At 40.2% G+C, this 12,385-nt stretch overlaps 1 protein-coding gene across 1 annotated transcript in view; it reads right to left on the reverse strand.

Moving 5' to 3' along the window:
* Nucleotides 1–12,385, reverse strand: part of NYAP2 (neuronal tyrosine-phosphorylated phosphoinositide-3-kinase adaptor 2) — a gene marked incomplete at its 3' end in the record, with an annotated part of 127,261 nt that overhangs the window by 72,050 nt on the left and 42,826 nt on the right. The window contains exon 2 of the mRNA XM_082055677.1: nt 1,373–1,671. Within this exon, the coding sequence (XP_081911803.1) occupies nt 1,373–1,671 (299 nt within the window). The remainder of the gene's footprint in view (nt 1–1,372; nt 1,672–12,385) is intronic.

Here is a 12,385-nt window from a genome sequence, read left to right on the forward strand (position 1 = left end):
GAGCTCCTGCCTTTAACCTCAGAGCATATCAGACTAAGAAGTTTGAGCCATGCACTTTCTTCTTGTATTAAATGAAAGACTTGAAAGACTTTCTGATATGAGATTTTAAATCTATGTGTGGCACAAATTTGAATGGTTTCTATGTAGGCTTTTGTCCAGTAAAATTGTGATAAACAGCTTTTATTAAAGGCAGCTACTTAATGCTTGGGTTTGTCATGTTAGTCTGTTCAGTGGAGTTGATGTAATGGCCACTATAGAGGACAAGTTTTGGAAGTAATAGTAAATGTCATATGCAAAATAACTACCATCAACACCATAAATAAATCTAGAGGTTTGTTCAGTATCTGTGTTCAATCTTGCAATCATAGACATACTTGGTACCAGTTAAATCAGACATTCCTTTGCATCTTCATTATATCACTGATGCCTTTTCAAAATCAGGTTTGCTGAAAAGGGGTTGTAGCATGAATGTAACTAACAAGTATTTCTGGCCACAAAAGGGATACACACTAAGAGCACAACACACTGCATGGAATGTCAAAAGTGATATGTAACACAGCAGTGGGAAAGACCAGCACTGATTAAACCCATTTGTCCCTAAGGGTTCCCTCTTACAGTTCACACTGCGAAGCAGAGTCATCCTGATCCCTCCTAGCAGGGAGTACAGCTGGTCCTGCTGCTGCACAAAATGCATTTCCAGCATGGAAGAAAGGAAGGAGAAGATCCCTATAGCGTTAGCTCATCATTAGTAAAATAGTTCAGAGTAAGGAAGCGATATCCTTATTCAACACATTTGTTTATTTTCTTCTGAATGCTGCATTGGCTTAAATCTACCTGGGAGGAACAGGAAGAAAAATATGTAGACTCATACGCAAACAAAAGCTTGGAACAACACATTATATCATATTGGCTACAATTTTTACCCATGGATGATATTTCCTTGCTGTAGAGTTTCAGGGCCATGCAGTATTCTTTCTAATATTTTCTATCCTTTATTTCTTTATTGAGGAGGACCCTCTCCAAAGCTGTGGTCTGCACAGTTCTAGGGAGCAGTCCTTGGCTGGCATGCAAATAACACTGTCCTACATGCCATCTGATAGCAATCTCTTTTTCCCTTCATTTTGAATAAAATAAAAAAAAAAATCCCCAGTGTATAACCAAGCCATGTAAGTGGCATGGTTCTGTGAGAAATGTCAAAGGTTGGCAATTACCTACTGGTCCAAAGTTTGGAGAACAGTGATCTAGGATATCTATGCTGGCACTGTTATACAGATGAGGAAACAGAGGTAATTCTTAAATGCAAGATGAACAACTGGATAATCTCAAAACTGGGTCACCAAAAACCTTTTTTCCAGAGAACTATAGCATTTACCTTCAGTCCTGTCCGGTAGTTTCCCACTTTTACTTGTTGTTCCAGTGTTGACTGTTTCAGATGAGGTGCTCAGTTTGGTGTTGGGGTCTCTCTTAGGTTTTGGAGGTGGCTGCTTACGAGAGCTGCTACTTTCATCATCGGTTCCTCCAACAGAATGAAGAGACTGGGATCTCACGGTAAAGCCGCTGGAGCAAGGATGTGGCAGTCTGTCCTGAGGAGCAGGCATTGTCATAAATCCCATGCGGAAATGTTTCCCCACGTAGCTTCCTTCATTTCCTCTCACTACTTCTCCACCTATGCTGTAAGAGAAAATATGCATGTAAGTAAATGACCTACCTTTGCCTGAGCTGTACCTGGAACTAGGGTCTCAGTTCTGCCTGTAATGAGCAGATTGTACTTTTGAATTTGGAAACAAGCAATGCTCTTTTCTTAAAACAAGATGACCACTAGAATAGAGCAGTCTATGTTTCAACATAAGTTACCAAAAATTGAAACATAGATACACCACTACATATTCATTCAAAATTTTATAAGAAGAAATCAATAAAAGTTTTTGTTTGGGTTTTATATAGCATGGTGACTAGAAAATGTCTATAGAAGAAATTTCAAACATGGAAGTTGGAGCTGAGTTTTCAAGAAGACAGGAGGCTGCAAGTAGGGCAAAGAATGTAGCTTCAGAAATGCAACGTCATGTATTGATCCACACTCCCCTGCACTCAGCTTTCGCTACAGACACTCATGTACCTTGGGAAATAAGGCTCTCGGGGTCCAATCAATCATTTCCTTTCAGATTAAAGATTGGTAAAAGAAAGAAATGCTCTAAAAATTACTTGGATATAGGAAACTGAACATAAATATCTCATCAAATCCACCTGAAGCTGCAACATGAGCAGCATCAGACTAGCAAGATACAAACATAGGAGATGAAAAGGCAATTGGCTGTGGGACATCAGGAAGAAAATAAACTCCAACCATTCAGAAATACAGCTGGAGAAGAAGGAAACCTCAGTGCTGTGATACCAAGTACTACATTGCACTGTGGATGGCAGGACTGAACACCTGGTATATTTCTGCTATACTCATGCATACTTATCAGTTCTGAAAAACAACTCTTACGAATGCTTATACTGTAAACCTACAACACATTTCAATTAAGTCAATTCAGCAACTACATAAAGAAAGTTCACAACACATACAGGTCAACATGAGCCAGTTTGCAAGGAGGTTTGAAGTGGTACTAACTGTGTGCATGCAGAAATGTCAGTATGAGAACTGAGAAGTCCCAGAAAGCCCTAATTACCTCCTGTTTCCCCTTCACACAGATTGAACCTCTAAGCAGGGTCAGTCTGCTCTGTAAGTTTCCTACTGGGTGTTGCTTTGGGCTGGCACAGTTTATTTGGTGCTGGAACACATCTACTTCTTTGAAAGACGAGAACGTTTCTCAACAGCTCATGTAAAGAGTAAGGTCACTTCGATCCCTGGTACTGTCCCCATCTTCACTGTAGGTAATACACAGGCTGTATCTAATTGTCCTAAGAGCATTAGATTGCAACACCCAACTAAAGATGAAGCAGAACCTTTGTTTGCTTACTACTGGTCCTTGCATTTTTATTTAATTTCCACTAGTGGACAGGTCCGCTTTCTAAATCGGTAACAACAACTGAACAGGTCTAACTAAACATATGCCAGTCTTCAAGGGCACTGACACCCACCCACACGTGTACACACACACACGTGCACTCACAAGTACACACACGCACACTCACTAGTCCATGTTCATAACCAGGTTATTACTGAATCTTAATTGGCATCAATTCCAGAGAGAATTGCTGCCAGAAAGATCAAAAGGTAGAACTCATTAATTTGAAGATTAATAAAAAACCTGTAGCTAATTTAAATGACTAACTATGCCTCTACTAATCTTTCATAAATCGTTCTGAAAATAATATAATCCTCTGACACTGGACTACAAAAAGGGACTGTCACATTATTTAAAGAAGATTACTATCCAAACATGCTGAAGAATGCAGGTGGGGAGTCTGCTTCCTTCCTTATGTTCATTGGATAAATCACATTTAACAAATAAAATTTCAATTCGCCATGTTTCTGGCATTAAAATTCTTAACTGGTTGCACTGTTTCATTATTGCATTTACTTCACTGCTGCATGGAAGCGTTTAAAGCGCACACTATAGGGCAGACTCTGTTCTGGGTGGACTTGCACAAATTCCACTGAGGTGATAGGTTTCACCCTTTTCCTAAGAATACACAAAACTGCGTTTATATGAAGCATGTTTTTTTTTTTTTTTTTTGCCAAACTGCTGCATTTTGTATTCCAGAAATAAAAGCTTTCAAAATGTAAGTCCAATGTCTAAAAACACTATCTCATCGAATAATTAAATCATGTCCTTTCTGTTTCCTTCCCTTCCCATAATTTTTTCATTCTTTACTGAATTCTTTTCAACATCTTGGATGAAAACCTGTCTCACCTGCTTCCTAATAAACAGCCTATAGCCAGGTCAGAGAGGCTGCAGGTGCAGATGAGAACAGACCTTGCTGTTCTGCTTCATGGCTGAAGTAGATCTGGTCTTGCTTTTCTACATGCTCTTCTCAGCTACTAGACAAAAACAACAGGACACCATTTCCCTCTTTTCAGCTACATTTAAAATACAGCCCATTTAACTTTGAGCATAGGAACCAACCTTCCCCTGATGATTAGGCACTGTAAACCCCAAGCTGAAGAAGACTAGCCTCTAGCTCTTGGTCCTGGACCATGGTCATTGACCAGGATCACAAAAGGTTTAGGTTTGTTACTGATGCTGGTAGCAAGCTCCCAAGTGTCAGGCAGCTGGTGTATCCATTCTAGCACAGCCTGACTAGTAAGTGGAAGAGTAACATTGGGTGGAATGCCAAGTTCCCGCCTTGGTAACGCTGAAATCCACGGTCGTGCAAAGAGAGAGGAGTCACTCCAAACACACACCCAGAGCACAAGTACGCAAGCAAGACAGCAGATTTTAAATGTGGCATCCCCCACCCCCACTCAGGCAGCAGCATGCTGAAGCTCCATTTGGACTTGTGCAATGCAGCTTCGCAACACACAGTGCTGCTGATGTTACGTCATGAAACCAGACAGAATTAAAGGATTTATTTATGTACTCCTCCTGCTTGTAACCACAGGAGCTGGCTGTGGCAATTACTACAGAGACAGTGAAAGAAAATAGTTGTGTAGATGATCTCACTCCATTATTTCTGACAGGAAAGAGCCTGTGCTCCTCATTGTACTGATAATGAGTTCTATCTCATTTCAAAACTGTATTATGCGAGTTGCTGCAAGTATTATAGTTTATTAATATATATGGAAATACAGATTTGGATTATTCCTGTGGGAGTTTCAATTTGAACTTGGCCAGGTTCAACTGCTTCTCTGACAAAGAATTATGTACAGCATTCAAATAACTGCTAAAAATGCAAGATGTTTGTCTACAAAAAGAGACATGAATTGTATAATAACAAAACTAATCACATGATCACTCATGTTACACACTTAAAGCAAAGCTGTCTTTGTGCTGAAGATGCACTGTAGCATTTGCCTGGGTCTAGTGACTGATGCCGCAGTGGATGGAAAATGGGCAGTGCAGTGAGGTTGGCTCCATTCACCCTTAAGGAGAGTGTTCAGAAGCAGCTCTCTTTTCAAAACCATATTACAAGGGCTTCTCCCAAGTCTACAAAACAAGTTCAGTGTAGAGCAACAGCTGCTGCTAGGTGACACACTCCCTCCTCGCATGCACTGGAAGGTAAGTGAGCTTCCCAGCCCCTTCCCTCTTCCACGCAGTACTGGAATTGAATCATTACAACACATGATCTGCCTTGAATCACTATTACTGGATTTTAGCTTTCACTTCTAAAATACGAACAAGAGCTCCAACTGATGGATCTGATGAGTCTTGTTACACCTCCAATACAGGTTTTATCTGTCATCTGAGATTTCCGAGGTCAGAACTGGGCTAGCATAAAACCACACTGACCTTGCTGTTCCTACCTGCAGCATCAGCCTGCCTGCACGTAAGCTGGAATCGTGGCAGTCCGGTGCACATTACAGCTCAGCGTATTGTGCTCTGCCTCCTCTATTCTATCGTAGACACTGGAGCATTGACCAAATTACAGCACAGAATAACTGAAATGTTCATGTGTTTAAAGAACTACAGAGGGGAAAGTCTTTTACATTATTCATTTTATTATACATCACAAAAGGGCAAGTTATAGAGGAAGGCTAAACATTAAAAATGAACACAGAAAATACTCTGAAGGGACAGAGCACAGGCAAGGTCATTTTCACCTTGCTTTGCCATGAGTCATAATGTTCCTATTGACTAGGAATATATTTTCAAGTTGTTAAGCTAGAAACCTAAGAAAAAGTACTTGTCATCACATTGCTGAAAAATACATGGCAAAGAAAGTATCCAGAGACTGCCTGCCTCAGTCAGTGTGGTCTTTTCAATTTGCAATGTTCCTACTTAGCATTGCAAATAACAATTTTACTTTGCTGTGAAGTTTCATTACTCGATGCAAGCAGAAATTGAATTAATTCCTGGAAAACAAATTAATAGTTGTGTGAAAACTTTTGTTTTACTTGGTGTTACTGCTTTAACTATAAACAATGTGGAATATTAAAATCCTCAACACAGTTCCAAGGAGTAGGAGAATTATTAGGAATACCTAAGTCCCATCAAGGCAGAATACCCTGGAGCTACATTTTCTTCCCAGCCATCTATCTACCCTTGTTCTTGGTATTCATCCAGAAATTCTCTTATCAGTTCAGACTTACAACAGATCAGTTTCATGCCTCAGGCACCAAGAACCACTTGGTAGTTTTCCTCATGGTTTTGCGGTTTCTATTTTTCTTCCTGCGTGCCTTTATGTGAGACTTTTTGACTTTTTATCTGCAAGTTCAAAAGTGGAACTACACCTGATTATGAGACTTGACCTCTTAAGCAGCAGGAAAGGGAATGCACTCTGCTGGTGATGTGCCATCTTCAAAGGTATTTTGCTATTTCTTTGGTGTGATACACCCCAGTTTGGGACCACAGCAGGTCACTGTCCTTCTCTGAGTGTTGAAATTCCAGACAACCAAGAGAATTCATTTCAATAGCAGCTGCTCACTCCTCTGGTGCATGAGGAGGTCATGGTCACAGATACTGGTTTATTAGCTGATAGAAACTGGCCTGGGAGTCTCTGCAATCTCCTCTGCAGAAGTGGGTAGAACTATGAATTACAGGGCAAATAATGCACGTGGATGGCCAGGCCTCTTCCCTATGGGGAGCTGCAAGCCCACACAGTGCTAACCTCCAGTGACATGCATGTCATCCGTCAGGGAAGCCATCTGAGTCAGAGACTGAAGAAAAGAGAAGTCACAAAAAATTAACCATGATGACGCAGGAAGGTTTCTCTAAGTCCATCATAAAAATGACTAATCATCAGCAAAAATACGAAAGGAATAATAATTCTTAACTCAAGGATTGTATATGAGCTGGCTTGACTGAGCCGTTCAGTCGATAAACAGCAGTTCATCCCTTGGTGCATCTACCTTTTTCTGGATTAAGAGAATAGCTGCTGTTATTTTAGGCTTTTTTAAACCACTTCCCTATTCTTACAGCAATGAACACCCATCTTCTCTGCTTACATCAAATGTTCTGAGTATAAAGGGCTGAAATGGCTTTGAAATGTCTATTCCCCATCAGAATAAATTATACACACACATACTAAGGATGACACATTTTACTTTGTATCTGAGAAGCACTTTCAAGATTAGCATAAATTATATTTGTAAATTAGAGGTTGGATGCCAAAAAGCAGAAGATATACTATTTTTATCCCCCTAAACATGATTTCAGCAGACCATGAAATGTAATACTGAAGAAAGAAGGGCAGGATCACAATCATAGATTCAGGAACTGCACTGCAAGCACAAGTTTACACAAAGCTACATCATTTCAATCATAGAAATTAAGGACACAAACAAATTAGACACTTTTTTTTTTTTTTTAATTGTGCTTCAGAGGTCTCCCTCCTTATTCCCAAGGAATAAACACACATGATTTTTTTTCTGCATTACTTTGCTGAAAAACTCCAAATGACTTATGATGATCTTCCATCAAGATCGAGAGTATAAGACTACTATCCTTTTAGGTACAGGCTAAAGGGTAAAGAGATCATGACAAAGGTCAAATTTAGAGTAATTTTGTGCACCTAGAGGGCTATGTGAGAAACTGACATAGCTATGCACGTTAAACATCTTACCTCTGCCATGCCTCTGATTTTGAGGTAGATCAAGTGCTGCTCAAGAAATCAGGCCTCTCAAGACATAAAATACATTAATGTTATGAAATAAAATTTATTCTTTTATCACACCTGTCACAACCCATATGCCCAGGGTCTGATCCTGCAAACAGGCAATGGGCTGAGACTCCCTCTTAGCGCACCTGCATTATCATACTGGAATAACTAGGATGTCTTGGAGGAGTTGCTTGTCTCCAGTGAATCTGTTCTCAGCAACGCCACTTACCAAGGTGTGCTGACATGTCTGACACTAGGTTATTCCTAGGAAATAATTTCTTCAAGCCAACCTATAGATGTAACAGACCTCTAACAGCACTCTGTGTTGTGCTTGTGAGACTGGCTTCTGCCACCCACAACAGCACAGAATCCGGCACCCGGAACTCTGTCCACATCAAACTGAGCAACCGAAAGTCAGCTGGAATTCCTACACAGTGCACAATGGGTGATAAAAGCAAAACTAACTGAGACTGCCCACAGAAAGTTTTCCATAAAAACCCAGATAACCCCATATCAAATGATCATCTGCTATGCTCCACAGTCACCTGTTTTTATAATGTAAAAGGTGGAAAATGCTAGCAATAGTTGGGAATTTGAAAACAAACAAACAAACAAAACAAAAACCCAAACAAACCAACCAAAAACCAAACACAAAAACACTTAGAAGAGACATTGATAAATAACAACTATATGTTAGTTTTACAACAAATCTAACATAAACCAGTCAGCTTGGAAAGGCATAACTGAGGAGTAGCGACCTTTCTGATCCATAGAGAGCTTAACAACTACTTCTTATTTCTACTGGCATTCCTGCTGTCTTTAGTAGGCTGCATCTTAAATCGGGGACTAACAACGAGTACATTGGGCTGAACATCCACAATGGCCAGAGGTTGATTTCCCCAGAGGAACAACACTTGCTGCTGTAGCTGGGGCACAGGGTCTCCAGTGCTCCAGCCCTGGGTACGAACGGTGACCAACTGATGGATATGGAAAGGTTTGTAAGCTGTGAATGCAGAGGACACTTAACAGGCAGGAACGAAAAGTGCTCTGCTTTTATATGACTACAGATATTTTTAATTTTGCATGGGAGATGCACAGCTAAAAGCCAGTAAATGAAAGCTCATATGTTCAGAGTCACCTAGAATTAGACATCAAGCATATGCAATGTTTAAACTGAGTGCAAATGCATGTTCGCATTAATGGAGTGGGGTTTTGCATCCTGCCAAAAATGGGTGGAGCTAGAACAAAGCTGTGTTTTTGTCACATTCAGTGGAAAATCACATGGCACAGAATCCACTCCGCCTGAGGAACTATGGCTAAGTAAATATTGCAATGAGATATGGGAATAACTTAACATATAAAATCATTTTTGTGGGTTTTTGTGTACTAAAACACTTATTTGGGTTTGAGTTGAAGAGCTGTAACAGAAGGAAAAATCTGTAAAAAGTAAAAAGGCCTTTTTGTGAATCAGGTGCTACGCAAAGTTTAAGCCGGGACACATGAATGAACTGTACTGATGCTCTGAGAATGGCAATTTGTAAACCAAGTGCACTGTACCTGCTGAGATACTACACTGCATCTGACCTTTCCAGATTCAGGCTTATTTCAATCAGTCATTGTACAGATGCTCTTCGAGTCCCTTGAGTAAACATGACTCTCCTTTTAAAATCCAACCTCAAACACAAGGAAATAAGTGCTTTCTGTGGCCTTGAGCCCCAAAGAGAAAGGAGTTTGTTCCTGACCTGGCAGCGAACAGGAAGAACAACATTTTGTTTTGGAGGAAAAACTCCCTCACAAATTTCATATTGCAAGTCACCCATAGCTCAGCAAGTAAACAGATGTTTTGGCTCAGCTAGTGAGCTGAAACTCCAGTTATCCACATAATTCTGCTGATAATATTGTTATTCACAACTTTCAGTTCAAAATACAGTCCCTGGGCTGGCTTATCTTTCTGGTGGTTTTGTTTGTTTGTTTGTTGGGTTTTGTAATAAATGCCATGTGAGTAGGTAAGAAAGGGAGCCTGGGAGGAGATCTCAGTTGCAGTGTCACAGTAGGGATATGACAGGGATGCAGGCTCCACTGAAGGGACAGATTTATGCAAATGCTTGTCTTTTGGCAGCTCACCACTCCAGATCAGTTATATACATATAGGGCAATTTTGCTTGCAGACATCTCTGCACATGGGAAAACTATAGGATTTGCATTCTCTTGAACAGGCATATATCCAAATGTTCCAGGTACAGTTGTAAGTACCCCTTTCATTGATATTCAGGGTCAGTTTGTAATTACTGAAAAGGCATCTGCACATTACCACTCTAAATAGGACAAAACCCATTTTAATCTACAAATAGTATTTTTAAATTTTTATTTAAGGGGAATACAAAATGCAAGCTCCTACAAAACAGTGTAAGGCTCACTTGGTTATTTTCCTCACTTACAATGCTTCTGTGTACTGAACTGGTCTTCACACAGGAAACAAATAAAAAAACTTACTGCAGCTTACCCCCCCTAACTACCTAAAGCTCTGCTGGATACTTCACCTTACTGTCACAGGTGCTGGAGCTCATACAAATCTTCACCAGAAAACCCTTTTTGCACTGGAACAGCCTTGCCAGAGTCCATCGCCTTGACTTAACAGCTAGCTTTACTAGCCTCGTGCTGTTAATTATACACATTACCATCTCCTGTTCCTTCTGATTTCTGGAGGGAAGTTTAGAGCTCGTTTGTCAATCACCACTTTGAGATTTAACTGGACAGGATGAATATCTGCCTGTGCCTTGCAAAATGAAACGAAGCCTCCAAAAACTAAGTGAAACATTTTTCACTGGTATGATAAACCCAGAAAACAGGAAAGGGAATCACTCCACACAGACATGTACCCTGCTCCCTCTCCTTCTTCCCTGGACAGTCTCATTCTGGTAAATAAACCTACATGAAATCCTGTACATCAGTACCAACAGCTCTCAGTGTCAAAGCCTGGAGAGGCTTGTTCACTGAGATACAAAGTCGCTTTGAAAATGTCTCTGCTTATGTCACTTTTTTAAATCCATAAAAAAGTGACCATTCTTGCCACAACAAAATATTAATGCTTCACATCTAAATTTAGAAATAATACTATAAACCAACTCCTTCCCTGCCTTGATGGATGTCAGTTTCTTAGCCAGGCCTGTCAGAAGCTGCTTATTTGTTCAGAGAAATAAATAAAAAAGGACTTTATGTTTTCATAAACATAGCTGATCTATTATTGCACGTCAGAGCATGTGAAAAGCAAGGGTAATGGGCACAGAGGTGGTCAAGATGTAGTGATTTCAGCCGGGACACTAAAAGAGGTTAGCCAGCAATAGTACAGCTTGTCCCATGCATACATGTACCGAGACTACCCCTGAACCAGTACCACACTTTGGTCTTCAGATACATTCACTGCATGTCCATGTGTTCCCTTTACTAATCAAGGTGATTTGTGCAAATGCAAAGTACAGCAATTTTTTTCTCCTCCATATCCACACACAGAGCTAATGAGCCAGATCCAGTAACTCTTGCAGACTACTAAAAGGTCTCTACATATATGGAAATTTGACACCAAAGGCAACTACACACAATAAAAGCTGCCAATAAACTGCTAAAGCTGCCAAAAATCAGCACACACTGATTTTCATCACTCTCAGGATTACTTTTGCCACTGGAGATGTTCAGCTAATTATTATTTTTTGTACACTGCTGTGTTATGGGTTTTTTTTTTCTTGCAGGCTTGAGCAAAAGCTACATCCAACGAGCTCTGACACTGAAGGAAGGTAGCACCTAAATGCTCCTTTAGAGACATATACTTACATTGCCCAAGGGATCATTAGTACAGCTTATGAAGCTGCAGTGAAATGAAATTTTGCTAAAGCAGGAGTACGCATGTTTTCCAAGCTGTGAAAATCTGTGTGGGGATATTTTAGGGAGTTAAAACATTAAAAGAAAGACCAAACACCCTTGTAACCTGCATTCAATGATATAATGCCAAATTAAGTGGAGAAGTTAGTGGTTTAGTTCCCTGCATGAGAGGTGATCAGCTCATTGCTGTTCATACTAAAAGCATGTAAACTCCCTTTATTCCTCAGGTAACTCTTTGGAGCTGTCACTCATTGAGTGACACATTTGAAGTACCTGAGCTTGCAAGAAACAGTGCTTTCTGTGAGTTGAGGTGGTGAGCTATGGCAACCCAGGTTACACAAGTCTGGACCTCAGTTTACAAAACGATTAAAAAAAAAAAGTGTTGTCGCTTTTCTTCACACTAAGAATTAATACTAAAATCTACAAAGCTACTGGTAGTAAATTTCAGTGTATACACCTTTGTAGGTCACTTAAACCCCTTTGAAAAAGTCTTCTATCTAGAAAACATAATCCTGACATAATATGAACTGTGTTTTTCTGTCTCCCAAGGCCACATGGCAGGCAGCAGTATACTTTAAAATTACTTAAGCCAGCAAGGATCTCAGAGACACCTTGTATGGATGTGCCAAGCAATACAGCCCAAATCAGCTGGTCTGCAGACTGGGCAGCACAAATGGCTACCAGAGGGTCACTGGCAAGAAAAAGTCAACTCTGTTTAAAAACCAACCAACACAAAGCACAAACAAACCCCCAAAACCAAACAAAAACAAACCAAAACCAACCAAACAAAAAAAACCCCACACAA

This window comes from Streptopelia decaocto, assembly GCF_964273445.1.
Source record: "Streptopelia decaocto genome assembly, chromosome: 6".
NCBI lineage: Eukaryota > Metazoa > Chordata > Aves > Columbiformes > Columbidae > Streptopelia > Streptopelia decaocto.